The sequence below is a fragment of the Miscanthus floridulus genome, chromosome 7, assembly GCF_019320115.1.
Source record: "Miscanthus floridulus cultivar M001 chromosome 7, ASM1932011v1, whole genome shotgun sequence".
Classification (NCBI taxonomy): Eukaryota; Viridiplantae; Streptophyta; class Magnoliopsida; order Poales; family Poaceae; genus Miscanthus; species Miscanthus floridulus.
This window is the reverse complement of record NC_089586.1, coordinates 134,447,256-134,462,754: the sequence shown is the minus strand read 5'-3', so window position 1 is coordinate 134,462,754 and position 15,499 is coordinate 134,447,256. Positions and strand designations below refer to the sequence as shown.

The following is a 15,499-nucleotide window of genomic DNA, read 5'->3' as shown; positions in this document are numbered from 1 at the left end:
CAACTCAAAACTAATAAAATTCTACAAATTTGGTCAAATCCAGATTGGTTTGGACACAACTGGCCTGTTCGCTTGAACTTATCAGCCGGCTTATCAGTTAGAATCTATAGTGTTTTTCTCTCATTTATATTTTAGGATGAAAAGAGCAGTATTTAAAGCTTTTTAAACAAAAAATGATCCAACACATCTGACGCCGCCCCAAGTTGATGTTACAATTCTTCAGCACAAAATACCATACAGGTTATTGCATCGTGTAATCTATTCACAAGACAAACCATACATCTGTGAGTCTCAACAGAGTTATAAGAAGCTTATTTTCTCTCTAATCACCACAACATGTGAAAACAGAGCTAACCAGTTCTTGACTCTGGGTTCCTATGGAAGTAGTCACTGCCATGACCATGACAAACGAATCTGACAGCTACCAAGTCATAACTAACCTACAGAATTAGCATAAAGTATAAATAAAAGCAAGCAGAACTTAGAAACAGAAGCCTTTGCTTTCAGTAACCCCTGTGCTGCTCAACTCTACATCTTAACATGCATAGAAGTAGAATGGTCAGACAGTTACAATTCAAACTCAAGATCAGATCAAAATCTCTACCAAAGCTCGACCATAAACCACTGAGATCAAACCCAAGCTCTCCCCACCAAAGAAACTGATTAACCGACGTTAACACGAGAGAGTCAAACCTCATCAGGGCTGCACTGCAACTACCAAATTAGGATGATCTTCATGCGGAACCAAGGAGAGAGAGAAAAAAAGGATAGCATCATATCAAGCAATGGTGACATACTAGCATCCTATCCTTCCATGGGGATCTGGGGGCCAAAAAATGAAGAAAAAAGGGGATCAAGCTAAAGCAGTCAACCTTCAATTCCAACAGAGATAATATGGTTACTCATATTCCATGTTAAGATAGAACGCTTTTGAAAATAAGCAAGAACTCAGAACTGATCAACTTAAAAGATCCTAGCATTCACATAGTTACCCCTGGAAATGAAAGAATGAAAATCTAACCTTCCAAAGGTGAACATGAATCTATATACTATATGACAATGAGCTAGCACTTGAATTTCATCATGGTTGCACTGCTGAGTTAACACATGGGGAACAAGCAGGCCCATGGAATTATAGAGATAAACAGATAGAAGTTCGTGGTTCATCTCCAAAGAAGAACAGGACATTGAAAGGTTTCTGATGATGGAACTATCAAGTATTGAAGAATAAACAGAAATGAAGTATGCAATGTGAACTGCGAGCTCAAAAGCCATACATGCATCATGTGATGCAATTCAAACTCAAGTTATTATAGACACAAGTCCTTTCATATCCATCCAGTCCTCTTAGTCCTATAAAGTAAATGTGACAGGCAACATTGTATCTTCCCCTTCCCTAGTAAGCAGTAAACAAACATGGAGTAGAAACTTTACAGACACAGGTACTTAATAAGACGAGCAGACAAAATCTGAGGGGCTGCAGACCAAGCAAGTATACTGACCATGATCCCTATGATGCGTACTGCGGTGCACGTGCTGCCATGCTAGCAACCTTAGCCTGCTGCTGCGCGCTATGCACCTTGGCAGATAGGGCGCGGTGGAAGAACTGCTCGCGCGACAGTGCGCGCACGCTCCTGAGGTAGCCGTCAAAGGGCACAGATCCTTCCTGGATTGCCTTGTCGAGAGCGTAGATGGTGTCCTCGAGCACCAAATCTGCCGCTGTGCACTCGATCATCTGCCTTGACAGCACATCCGCGGGCTCGATGGCGTCCTCGGTGGCTTGGTTGCCGCCTCTCCTGTTGTTGTCCCTGACCCAGGCCTCCATGACATCGGTGGCCATCATGACGTCCTGCAGGTGGCGCTCGAGCGCTTCCTTCTCCTCCCCCATCTTGCGCACCCCTTGAGCGACGATGTCACCCCTGTGCCGCAGCTCGGCCTGGACGGCGAAGAGGGCATCAACCTCGGCCTCCCGCGCGGTCCGCAGTGCCGCGGCGTCGGCGTAGGCCATGTCGACGAGCTTGGCGACGGCGTTGCGCTTGAAGACCTCGGCAGGGTCCTCGGTGGGGGGCGGGCGGGGGGCGAGCTGGGGCGACGCCGGGAAGCCCCCAAGCCTGTAGGAGGGGGAGGGGGAGGGGGAGGGGGATGGGGCGACCCGTGGTGGCGGGGTCGGCGTCGGTGAGGGATTCGGTGGCGGAGCGGCGGCAGGAGGATTCTTGGTGAAGAGGGGCGGGTCGAGGCCGAATAGGTGGGAGAGGGATCGGACGAGGTCGACGAGGTTGGAGGAGGGGAAGACCCAGGAGCGGAGGTAGGGCGCGTTGGCGACGAGGCCGGAGCTGTCGACGAGCCTGTGGTGGGGCTTGATGACCATGTCTCGGGTCGGGGAGAGGAAGACGAGCGGCGGGGAGCGCGGGTAGGGCTCTGGCAGCCAGATGACGGCTGGGAGGTTGTAGGAGGCGCCGGCGTGGTCGATGGGGATTGTGCCGTCGGCCTGGAGGAGGTGAGCGGCGCGGCCGTCGTTGTGGGTGAAGAGGGCGGCCTTGGGGTGGAGGGAGGGGAAGGCCTCGGCTAGCGCCACCAGGTGGTTGCGGATCAGCCACTTGACGTCCTCGGCGTACGGCAGCGCGGACGGCCCCCGCTGGGAGAGCGCCGTGTTGAGGAACTGCTGCGCGTACTGCGCGCCGCCGGCGGAGGAAGGGGGCGGCGGCGAACGAGCCATCGGATCCGAGGGCGAAACCGAGCTAGGGTTTCGATTCCGATTTGTTTGTCGTCGAACAACTGTTTGTGGGGACTGCTGGGGTGGGGGTGGGGAGGGGGAGTTTTCTTTCCTTGTCGTTCCTTGCTGCGCTGGGGAGTGGGGACGCCGCCGCTGGGTTGGTTGGTTGGGTATCCCTTCTTCTCCCTTCCTTGGGATGGAGACGGAGACGGAGACGGAGGGAGTTGGGTGGAGAGGCAAGGAAGCGGCGACGGCCAACAAGCAAACTGCAAGCAAGCAAACTTGTTTTTCTTTCTTTTTCAACAAAAAATAATGTTCCCGAGTAATAATTGTAGTATTATCTTTTGATACTTTTATATTTATACAAAAAAAACAATCAAAGGTTATTTCTACGTATTTCAGTTCAAAAAAACTACCCTTATTTATACTTAGTAATTAATAAAATATATATTACTAAGTTATTGCGAATTTTACACTGTAATAAAAACCATCCTTTTCTCTCTCCGCGTCTGCGTGTCAATTTGGCTTACCGCGTAGGCTTTCGCATAGGCACAGCGTCCCAATTTGGCTCACCTCCTTCCTTAGCCTCCAAGGAACTGAAACTGGAACTGGAATTTCTGACAGCTTCAACAACTGCTTCCTCCATACATACACCCTGCATTTGCAATTTGCATTGCCATTTATTCTTCCAAAAAAAATCCATTGCCATTTGCCAACGCACACACAAGAGTATCAATCCAATTCAAGGATGCATCTTTGATGTGTATATGTGCCTCCTCAACCATGGCAAGTCAATCAACTATGGATAACATGCTTCTCCCTGAATGAAGCATGCATGTGTTGCTACTACTATAGTACTGTTACTGTGCTACGGAGTACAAAGCAAAAGCAAAACAATGGAATGCCACCAGCCAATCGTTGATTCAATCAACAATCTTTCAGAGCCTCTCCTCTCCTCTCCTACGTGGCTACATCTACAATCCCGTTGGTTGGTTCAGACTTCAGAGGCATCCCTCTCTAACTATATGCTCTCTCCAGGACCAGGTGGTAGCTCTGCCACCTTTGGGGGAGCACCCAGCACTCGCTCCATGTCAAACCGCACCTCAATGTTGCGCATGCTGTACCCAACGATCATCAACCAGAACAGCAGGTTGGCCAGCTGATTTGCACTTGTTTCCGAGACTGCTGTCTGCACACACACACACACAAGTTCAAGTTCAAATCAAACAAAAGCACTCACTCACTCTTCAGCCATGCAGCTAAGGTAAGCATACGATTCCCTCACCTTCATCTGCTCTGGGTCAGACACCGCCAAGAGACGTTTTATGAACGCATTCATGGCAAAGACAACATCTTCCCCAGCAGTACTTGTGAGTTCCTGAAACAGCTTCCCTTTGTCAGACTCAGATCCAACATTGCCAACCACCAGCACAGGTCTTCCTCATCAAATTCTCTGCTACCTTCTTATGTAAATCAAAAGCAACGTCTTGTAACAGTCTACAAACATATAAGTACCTTTAAATTCTGAGGCTCTAGACTCTTCAGATATTCCAACAGCTCATTACTTCCTTGCGACGATTTCCTAGCAACTTGACGGCTCAGCTCATCGATTTCTGCTTCAAGCAATTCTATATATTTTACAGCATCGATTTTCTCAGGTCCAGTAGCCTTATTCCAACGGATAACTTCCCCGGTTACCTTTTTCTGGGTTCCAGGAGCATAATCCGGCGAATCCTACAAGCACATCACATGCATATTACTAAACTCTATGTATGATACCAAATACATAGAATTATATAGAGCCCACTAAAGGTCCATCCGCAGACTTATTACTTCATGAGGACAAACACTGAAAAGCCATGCCGTGTGTTGTTAAAAAATCAAGACATAAGAAGTCTCCCAAAATGGTCAAACACCAAAAACCAAAAAACATGGGTTGGAGGTGTGATTCTTGGAGTTGAGTAAGACGCATAAATACATGGACTGGTAAATCAGGGTTACCAGCATATCTTCTTTATTTTTGTAAGATTGAAGAGAGATTAACAAGAAGTGCAAAGGATTAGAACAAAAGCAAAGTATGAACTTGGTCCAGCACAAGCCACGCAATCATGCGGCATGCCGAGGTTCATTTTACAGAACAATCTAACTCCAGGATCTTTTTAGCGAGACACAAACACCAGCAACTATGATAGAGTACTTAAGTTCAATTTTCTTTTAAACAATATAATGAAGTCTTCCTTTGTTTCCCAATAGTCATGTAGAAGCAACTCATGTAGAAAGCATACTTCATATGCAAAGAGCTTGAATGAATAACATAACAATAGACTGAAGATTGCTTTACTCCCTTTGAATGTATACTCACCAATATTAAATGCATGTTATCATGCAAAATAATATATACACCAAAGAGAGTTGAATACAGAACAGGATGAGCCATTCAGTTTTCAACTAAAGTGCAACCAGAATAGTTCATATTTATTACCCAGTCAGTTATTCCAAGGAGATTTTTAGCTAAGGCACTATTGAAAAACAACAAACTTAAAGTTCCAACTTTCTCAGTCATATTAGTTACATACTACAACACCCCAGCGGTCCTTAAACTTGTCCCATGGTGTCATTTGGGTCACTGAGCTATTAAATACACATCTAGCCCTAAACTTACTAAGTGTGTCGTCCAAGGTCCGAATCTCTAATAATCTTTTCCACACATATGTGGCATACCAGCATGGAAAACGACATGTGGGATAAGCTGGCCATGTTAGCAATCCCATGTAGACACGACATAGTCATTAGAGAGGTATGGACTTTGGTTGTACAACTAGTAAGCTTAGGGACCTTATAACCTGCATTTTAACAGTTTACTGACCTAGATGGTACTGCAAGGCAAGTTTAAGGACCGCCCGTGAACTACTAGGGGCACATGTACATTGTAATCATAAACAGATCAGGTGTCAGCATGGCGGTCATTCAATCATATATGCCTATTACAAGTATACGGCAACAAAGTTGGACAACTACCTTTTCTTCTTTTGGTTCCGGAAGAGCAATCTGCTCCAAACTCTGTTGCAATTCCAGGCGGTACTGTGCATTCCTAAACATGTATCCAGTCATTAGGACACTGTACATAAGCTGAGCCAGATTTTCAGCAACCTGTGTTGATAAAAGACGATCAAACATACAATATAGCAACAATCAAAAGACGCAATGTCATGTAAAATGTAAATTTGCCATTGGGAAGACAGCCATGGGAATTGGAGGTTCTCAATACCGTTGAGACAGTTACAGCGAAAAATTGTGGTGGTAAAGTGCCCATCATATTAGTCACCGTTTGGCGCATGGCCTCGACAACCTTTTTGAGAAAAAAAATATGGAGAGTCGTTAGCGTTATTTTAAAAGTCACGGCTGATATACACACCTAATAAAAATATGATACACAAAACCGGGGGAGAGAGAATAATTGAAAATGAAGATATGAAAACGCACCTGTGCTGGAGCTCTTTTTATGAAGAGCTCCATAAACTCTGGCTGGACATTTTTGACGTATTCCAGGAGAATATCCCTCCTGTTCTTGGGCTGTTAGGGAAGGAAACAGCCCATAAGCATGGCTGCTTGTTGTTGGCACCACATAAACAGGTGAGGAATTTGCAATAGATAAAAATTTCACCCATCTGCTCCTCATCTAGTGGAATGTGAAATGTGTAGACATACGTGCTGGAAGTATATCTAAAAATATTGGTGAGATTAGAAGACTCCGGTCCCATCAAACTGAAGCACTGTATACTGTTTAAAAATACTGGTAGCGCTGTATCGATAGAGTAAAAAGCTAAGGGCAGACCAGTGCCGGGGCTCCCACATTATTGGGTGTGGGGAAGGGATAAACTGAGATAAGCCTTTCCCCCGCAAAATCTATGGAGAGGCTACTTTGAACTCACGATCTGGTAACTCACTCGGTGAGAGAGCCCTCGCCACTGCATCAGGCCTAAGGCCAAAGAGAGAGAGAGAGAGAGAGAGAGAGAGAGAGAGAGAGAGAGGAGGAGGAAGTGAACCGATTAAACAAGAGTTTAAGATAGACGAGAGGGCCCCCGCGTCGCCCCGCACAGGCGACTCGGGCGGCGGCCACCCAAGCCCCGCCGCTAGCTCTCCCTCCCGTCCCTTCCCCCTTGCCGCTGCCGAAGGGGGCTGCCGGGAGGCCCGCGCGGCCCCCTGGGATGGTGGCGGCGAGGCCGTTCGCCTAGGGCGTGCGAGGTCCTCCGTGCGGGGCGGCGCTTGGCGGCCATGGCGCGGTAGCTGCGCACGGAGGAGTGCGAAGGACGTGGGTGCGGCGGTAGCTACGCGCGGAGGCGCGACGGAGGAGGGGTAGCTGCGCGGGTGAGGCTGCTGCTCGCCATCGTGGTCCTCGCCGGCGACTTCGACGGGAGCTGCGACGGCGGCAGCGGCTCCAGGCAGTAGATCCGGTGCCCTGGCAGCCGGATCCGGCCTTCCTGGGGCCAGATCTGGTGCTCCTGAGGTGGCAGCGGCATGGGGCGCCAGCGATGGAGACGGAGGCCGACGGTGGTTTCAGGAACGCGGCTGGCACCGACGTCAGTGTAGAGAGCGTGGAGGCGGCAGTGCAGGGGAAGCGGAGGTGGTGGCCAGGCGCCGTCAATCGTCGTGGTGGTGTGGGCGGCTGCGCTGGTGGTGCAGCGTTGGCGCTTCATCGACAACGACAGGCAGCATCGACGGCGGGTGCTTGTGCCGGCAACGGTAGCTGGCGCGGCAGAGTGACGCGCGTGGCAGGGTAAGTCCAGTTCTGCATGTTGCCCGTTCGGAGGGGGCGGCAGCCGACGCAGCTGTGCGGCTGCTGTGAGCAGCCGGCGCGTCGATGCCCCTCTGGAGAAGCTTCTGTGGGATGGCAGTGACAACAACGGTGGCGACAGGCTACGGTCCAGCATCCTGGCTCGACGTATGTGCTAGGGGCACCTCGGGCGAAAGCCTTGGCGACGGCGACGCCTGTGGGCGCCGTTTTCCTTGTTGGGGGCGTCGTGTTCTTGTGCCCCCAGCCATGTCTTCCACGGGTGAAAACCCAGTCCTTTCCTGGACAAGTGACGGCGACGCATTCGGCGTCGTACCCTTCCTGAAGGCGTCGTTGTGGAAATTCGTCTCGGCCGTGTTGTCTCCTTCGGCGGATGTCCTTCGCCTCTCGGCGCCCGGTTGATGCGAGAAGGCGAGTTCTGCATCGCGAAGTCGGAGCTGCTGCATCAGGGGATGTAGCTCGGCAACGATGACGCGTGTCGAACCCTCCTTCTCCGACGGCTGGGTTTTCAGCTATAGAGGCTCGGCAATCGCCGCGGGCGGGGCGTGGGATCATGGCGGGAAGTCGGAGCTGCTCTTCGCGGGGCCGTTGAGCTCGGCAACGATGACCTGCTATAGCCTACTGCTTCGGGCCCGTTGGCCTGACATCTTTGATGGGTTGTCGGTGTTTTGCCATGGAAAGTCGGAGCAGCTAGCTGCTTTGCAACTATGCTCGGTAACGATGACTCATGGTAGTGTGTACTCTGTCGCGTTGCGTGGATGGGTAACCTTTCGTGGTGTTTGGCGCCACGCTTGGCTATCTTTTGCTTGTATATAAACTTCATTCATCTTAATTGAAAGGCAGAGCTCCTGCCATTGTTAAAAAAAAAAAGAGAGAGAGGAGGAAGTGACAGGTGAGGCGACCATACGAACCAGTCCGTTGTTGGTTGGGTTTGCCGTGGCGTCGCCTCCAGAGCCAGAGCCAGGGGAGGCGGCACCGTTGGGCTGCTCGGCGGCGCACACGAGGCGGATGCGGTGTCGCGGCCGCAGGGGGAAGGAAGCGCGCGAGGAAGAGGCGAAGCAGCGGGATGGCGGAGGCAGAAGCCTCCTACAAGTAGTAGTAGAGGAGGGAAGCAGGAGGAGCGACGGGGACATGGCGGCGGCGGCGGAGAGGGAGTGAATCAGATTGGGGAGAAGAGAAGGCCAGAAGAGGAAAACCCAACACCAACGGAGGAGGAGGGGAGCGGATACGGCAGGCAGCAGAACAGCAGCTTCGCCTATGAAGCCTTTCAACCGCACATCCATGGATGGATGGCCAATTCATTTCTTAATTTTTTTTCTTGTTCTATTCTACTCTGACTGTTGTATGTCCGTTATATCTCGATAGAAACCAGGAGCATACCTGGTGCGTTGCCGCCAAAATGGCGAATGATTTGAAATATACAAAGAGATAAATAATTATAAATTAATGGTAGCAGATGCTATGGCACGCTAGTATGGACAACTAAAAACATAAAGTTTCCTAAATGTGCTTGTTCATGGATGGACAGCCAATTCGTTTCATAAAATGTTGCGTGATTTTTTAATATTTTTTTGAAAACACACATACACGAAAGATTAGATCGACGTATCAATTTATGTTTTGTTCATAAATGGATGGCAAGACCGCAGGATAGTTGCCTCTTCTCGCTGTTTTCAGCGGTGCCTCCACTTTTGTTTCTTAAATGTTGCATGTTTTTTTCCTTTTAAATCAGATTGACGCCTCGTCCATGTAGTGGCGTAGCATGAAGCAAAACGTAGCGGGGGCATTTTGCATGAAACTATGAACTAGCGACCCATCTCAAATTTTATCGAAAATAATAACATATAGCTTGATTGCCATTGGCAACAAATAACTTAGAAGCAAAAACAGAATGAAGAAGAGGGTCTGGGAGCATGGCTGCACAGGGCCGTGGGATGCCGAAGAGCATGGAGTCTTGGCCGCGATGGTCTGAGAGCATGGGGCCGCAGAGGCCGGAGAGAACCGACAGTCAGCCTGTTCGTTGGCTGATTCGTTGCTGGTTCATGAAAAAATACTGCTGACTGGTTTGTGTGAGAGAAAAATATTGTTCCGGCTGAAAATTTACGATCGTTTACGATAAGCCACAACCAAACGAACAGGTTGAGTAGTATTGGGGTCACAGGCCCAGTGTAGTGACAACAATAAATGAATCAGCCACGTGAGGCAAGCTACCTCGCCGGATGTGCCTTCTCACTAACTGTACTACTCATACCTGAGTATTGAAGTACTAGCAGCTCTTTGTATGTTGGTATCAGATCACCTCTTTGTAAGGGCCTCTTTGGCACGGCTTATGCCGGCTTCGGCTTCATCTATTTTGCGTAAATCGAGACACTGTAGCGTGAAGCCGTTTTGTAAGCCGGGGTTAAAATGAACTAGAAGCCGGGAAAAGCCAGTTTTCTGACTTCATTAGTGAAGCCGTTTTAGATGAGCCGTGCCAAAGAGGACTTAAAAATGTCCATGGCAAGGGGGCGTAGCCCTCTATGCCCCAACGAGGCTCCCCCGGTGCATCCATGGATGGACGGTCAAGATGGTTGCCTCTTCTTGATATTTCCAAGAATTGCCCACATTTTCGTTTCTTGTATGCATTTCTCAAATATGGTGTGATTTCTCAAAAACATAATACATCACATACGCTCACATATGCAATGTTGTTCATATTTTGGATAGATCATTCAACCTACTTTTATGCAATGTAGTCTGCTTCGCTTGCCGCGTGAGAGTTTGATGTGTGGATGCAACAACTGAGTACAAGGAAAAGGAAGCATGTGCTCCATTGTAACATGAAAAAAGTTTAAACAGGCTTTTAAGTTAATCAAATCATGTTAATCATCTCTAAAAGCTTTTTTCATTGTAGATTGAGTTCTCTTAGAAGCCATTCTCTCTCCTTATACATCTTTTTTAGTTAAGAGCCTATACACTGAAAAAATACTCTAAGGACGTCTCAAAAAACTGAGCTAGCAAGTTAACATATATTTTACCACGTCAACTTAAGGGTAGCACAAGATATAAACACCTCAATGATTTATTAGCTCTTATCCCTCACTCTGAGCCCCACTGTTTTTTCCACCTACCATTAGCCTCTTCTTCCCACAGATGTCATGTCTCAATATCCTCCTGCTACTCATCTCGCTCATCCCGTGCCACTGCTAGTCTTCCACCACCATCGAAGAGCGCCTCCTCCACTTTCGCTCGCCCCGCACCAGTTTCCAAAGTGTGCCGCCACCGCTCGCCCGTGCTAGGCCACTAGTACCCTCTCACTTGGCTAGTGCGTGCTTTGATTTTGACGGTGTGAGCTCGACCTGCTTCTCAAGTTCTTCTCCTTTTGACAGCGGTGGCTCCCAACTCTCCGAGCACGTCTTGCGAAGTGGTAGGGGTAAGTAGACGGCCTTCATCCTTCTTTAAGTCATCCATGCGAGAGCGAGAGGTAGTAGAAGCACAACGGCGTTCTTCATTCTAAAGAGAGGAGTTGAAAGCATGCCATATGCTGCCCTAAATTGGGACATATGATTAAGTTTGTATCTTGTTCTGTCGCTAATATAGAGGATACTATCACTATTGATATCATCGAAGCTGCCCAAGCCATACTACCATTAACTTCAAGAAACGGGACAGGCCACAAACTTTGTTGGCACTTTAGTCATATATCATACACTCAGTTTGTGTTTTACTACTAACTTTAATATGTATACATGTAGAGAATAGTGATAGCCAATAGCGTTCTTTAGTCCTATATCATACACTCAATTTGTGTTTTACTACAAACTTTAATGTGTATACATGTAGAGAATAGTGATGACCAATAGCAATAGGTACGCGTGAGTCACGTGCAGAGGCAGAACCAGGGGGCTAGCGGGGCCGCGCCCCCCTCCCCAAGCATGGTAGATTTAATTAATATCTATATAAATATTTAAATTTATAGCACAAAAAATATCAATTTCACCTATTTTTATGAAACTACTATGATTTTAGTTATAAATAGTGTTTTTTTGAAAAGTTGTTGAAACATATAATTATGTATATTTTATCGTACTAAAAAATACGATTACATTTGTTCGGCCTCCCCCTTGATAAAAATCGTTGGTTTGCCTCCTGTCGCGTGGGCATGTTTGAGCTACCGTAATAATGGAGTGACTGTCCTGTCCTATACTGGCTTGTGGCTTTGGCTAGCTAAGAAGTAAGAGCAACTTCAGCAGAGCCCCTACTTGAGCCCATATAGCTAAATATGGGTGCTCAGGCAAAAAACGTAGCTCTAGCAGGGCCCCCTACTAGAGCCCCTAATTTAGGGTGGGCACCCAAAATTCCTCCACAGATCCAATTCCTGTTGGCCCAACACCTTGACCCCATCCTGTGATTTCTCCCTGCGCTCGTACGAAAACCACGAGGCCGCTCCGCCGCTGCAACGACGATCGTTGCTCTTCGACGACGGTGACATCTCCGGTGAAGCCAGGACGACGTGTGGCCTCGGCCCCGTCCTCTCCGGTGAGCCCTGTTATGGGCTTGTGGTTGGGCCGTCACAGGTTGGGCCTTCCCAGTGTGGGTCATCGGTGTAGATGAGATATAGTAGGCCACAGACCAGTGTGCCGGACCAGCGTAATATAAGCTGGAGCCGTGCGTCGTCTTCGACATACGAAAAACTCTGTAACTGTCTTCAAAGCAAAATCCAAATACCTCACAGACTCCGGCCGTGTTTGTCTCCTTCCAGCCTCATTCTTGTTGTTTCCCGATCCAAATTCTGATTCCAGTATCAGTTAGGATAGCCAGAACATAACAATTGGTAATCAGAGCTCGGTTGATTTGGGGAGAAATTTTTTTCCCAAATCCTGGCACCGAAGAAACGAAATCCACCAAAGTATCAGATCGAGATGGCCGCATCTGTGGAAGAGTTGAAGGAGACTATGCAATCCATGGCGACCCAGTTCACCGGATTTCAGGAGATGATGACGATGACGTTGGATAAGCTGAGCACTCTCGAGGCTTGGCAGACCACGACGAAGGAGTCCCTGGGTACGCTACTTCAGCGGTCGTCTACGACGGCGACTCGGGTCAAAGAGACTGCTTCTCACATCACAAGGCTCGAGTTCTACCCGCCTCCCCCACCGCCGCCGCTGCACTGGAACCTGCGCGACCCACCTCCTCTTCCGTAGACCTCTCCACCGAGTCTCGACCTCAACTTCACCCCGGCCGCTTCCACAAGTGCGACGCCGCCGTGAGTTGACTTGCCCATGGGGCCTGGCACTCAAACTCATCTCTAGGACAACGACGGTGGACTCTTAGGAGCTCCTCTGCCTCGCCCGGGCAACGGTACGACCAATGCAACCGTTTCCCAAGTTCCATTGTCTAATAACCCATCGCATCATCCTCCGCCATTTCCTAAAATCGAATTCCCCAAATTTGATGGATCTAACCCTCGTTTATGGCGGGATCATTGTGAGCGCTACTTCGAGGTCTACGCTGTCCATCAAGTGATGAAGACGCGCTTCGCATCCCTCAACTTCAAGGGCGCCACGGCAACTTGGTTGCAGACCACGGAGCGTCATGGGTGGATTGGTGATTGGCAGCAGCTGTGCGAGTTGGTGATGGCCAAGTTTGATAAGGATCAGTACCAGATCATTCTCCGTCAGTTGGACACACTGAGGCAGACTGCATCGGTACAAGAGTATCAGGAAGAATTTGACAAGCTTGCCCACGGTGTACTCTTGTACAACCCAGCGTTCGACGAGACCTTCTTCGTCACGCAATTCATGGGTGGTCTTCGGGATAAGATCAGGCCAGCAATCTTACTGCATCGGCCTCGTGATGTGGATACAGCAAGTGCCCTTGCTATAATTCAGGAGCAAGAACTGGAGCAACGCCATACCAAAATCTCTAGGCGGGAGTTCACCAGAGGGGGACCTCGACCAAATTCAGCGTTGGAGAAGACCAAGCAAGTTGAACATGTCAAACCAATGCACAAAGGGCCAACAGTGGATTCAAAATACAAGCTAGACACGCTGAGAGCTTTCAGACGCTGGAATGACCTCTGTTTCAAATGTGGTGAGAAATGGAATCCAACTCATAAGTGCCCTGCAAATGTGTCACTGCATGTTCTAGAAGAGCTATTAGATGCTATGAACATTGTTGCATTGCCTGAGGATAGTGAAATCGATGTGGAGTTACCTGAGGAGAAGCAGGCAATTTTAACTGTTCAGAATGAACCCACAACCAATAAAGCTCCTCGCCAAACACTAAAGCTTCTAGCGTGAATTAGCAAGCATTCAGTACTTGTACTGGTTGACTCTAGGAGTATTGGAACCTTTGTGAGTGACAACCTAGTCAACCAACTTTAGATGAGTACAATGCAGTGTGAAGCTACTACATTCAGAGCTGCGGATGGCAGTCAGATGTTATGTAATCAGAGAATTCCTCATATGAAATGGTTTATTCAAGGACACACTTTCACTTCAGATGCTAAGGTTCTTCCATTGAAGTGCTATGACTTGATACTAGGAGAGGATTGGTTAGAGGATCATAGCCCCATCTGGGTGGACTATAAAACAAAGCAGATGATGCTGACCATGAGAGATCAAAAGATACCCTTGCAAGGAGTGATTGATGATACTGCTACCTGTCAGGCCTATCTCTTCAGTGAAGCTATCAGGACTAATGAGAAGAGGAGCAGTCTCTCATTGCATTCAGATGGTTGTTCCTAGCATCAGAATGGAAGTTCCATCTATTTGTGTTGTGGATTCAGTAGACCATGCAACTCATCTTCCAGAAACCATCTCCTCTCTGTTACATGAATATGATCATTTGTTTGATGAACCTAGGACCCTACCACCAAGAAGAATTGCTGATCATAGAATCCCACTGGTACCAGGGGCTCAAGCAGTGAAGGTGAGACCATACCAGTACTCTCCAATTCATAAGATAGAAATTGAGGCTCAGCTAAAGCAAATGCTACAACAGGGAGTGATCAGACCCTAGTGAAAGTTCTTTTGCTTCACCAGTACTGCTAGGTCAAGAAAAAAGATGGTACATGGCATTTCTGTGTAGATTACAAACAACTAAATGCTATCACTGTTAAGAATAAGCAGCCAATGTCTATGGTGGATGAGTTGTTAGATGAGTTGGCAGGAGCTAAATGGTTCACAAAGTTGGATTTTCGATCTAGTTATCATCAGATTTGTATGGCAGCAGGGGAAGAGTATAAGACAGCCTTTAGAACACATAATGGCTTGTTTGAATTCTTGGTCATGCCTTTTGGGCTCACTAATGCCCTAGCCACATTTCAGAGCTTTATGAACACAATCTTTGCTGCTCTCTTAAGAAAAGGGGTCTTAGTCTTCATGGATGACATATTGGTATACTCTACAACTTTGGAGCAACATGTGGCATTACTGTAGTTAGTGTTTCAAATTATGCAGCAACACCAGTTCTTCATTAAGAAATCTAAGTGTTCCTTTGCTGCTAACAAAGTGGAATATTTGGGACATGTCATATCAGGTAATGGAGTAGCTACAGATCCTACCAAAATACAAGTTGTTCAGCAGTGGCCCTCTCCAACCAATATCAAACAGCTTAGAGGATTTCTGGGTCTGACTAGATATTATAGAAAGTTCATCAAACATTATGCCATGATCACTAAGCCACTCACTGATCTATTAAGGAAGGATACTCAGTTTCTCTGGACACCAAATGTGGAAGCAGCGTTTCAATTACTCAAGAATTGTCTCATAGAAGCTCCTGTGTTGGCTCTTCCAAATTTTTCTAAGCAATTTGTGGTGGAAACTGATGCTAGTGATCAGGGCATTGGGGCAGTGCTTATGCAGGATAACCACCCTATTGCTTATCTCAGCAAGCCATTGGGGCCTAGGAATCAAGCTTTGTTAGTTTATGAGAAAGAGTGCCTGACCATCTTACTTGCAATTGAAAAGTGGAGATCATATTTGCAACATCAGCAATTTATAATAAGGACA

The 15,499-nt window shown here is 47.8% G+C and overlaps 2 protein-coding genes across 2 annotated transcripts; both read right to left on the bottom strand.

Annotated features, from left to right (window-relative positions):
* Positions 1 to 1,274: 1,274 nt before the first annotated feature.
* LOC136468097 (protein ELC-like) lies at positions 1,275 to 2,859 on the bottom strand. The gene has a single exon (XM_066466967.1). It carries the CDS (start codon positions 2,714 to 2,716, stop codon positions 1,511 to 1,513), a length of 1,206 nt encoding a protein of 401 aa, XP_066323064.1. The 5' UTR covers positions 2,717 to 2,859; the 3' UTR covers positions 1,275 to 1,510.
* A 654-nt stretch (positions 2,860 to 3,513) lies between these two features.
* LOC136468096 (uncharacterized) lies at positions 3,514 to 8,844 on the bottom strand. The gene is made up of 7 exons (XM_066466966.1): positions 8,417 to 8,844; positions 6,197 to 6,286; positions 5,982 to 6,062; positions 5,732 to 5,863; positions 4,229 to 4,447; positions 3,999 to 4,091; positions 3,514 to 3,902 (listed from the first exon to the last, which is right to left on the bottom strand). Exons 1-7 carry the CDS (start codon positions 8,786 to 8,788, stop codon positions 3,735 to 3,737), a joined length of 1,155 nt encoding a protein of 384 aa, XP_066323063.1. The 5' UTR covers positions 8,789 to 8,844; the 3' UTR covers positions 3,514 to 3,734.
* Between the last annotated feature and the right edge of the window lie 6,655 nt (positions 8,845 to 15,499).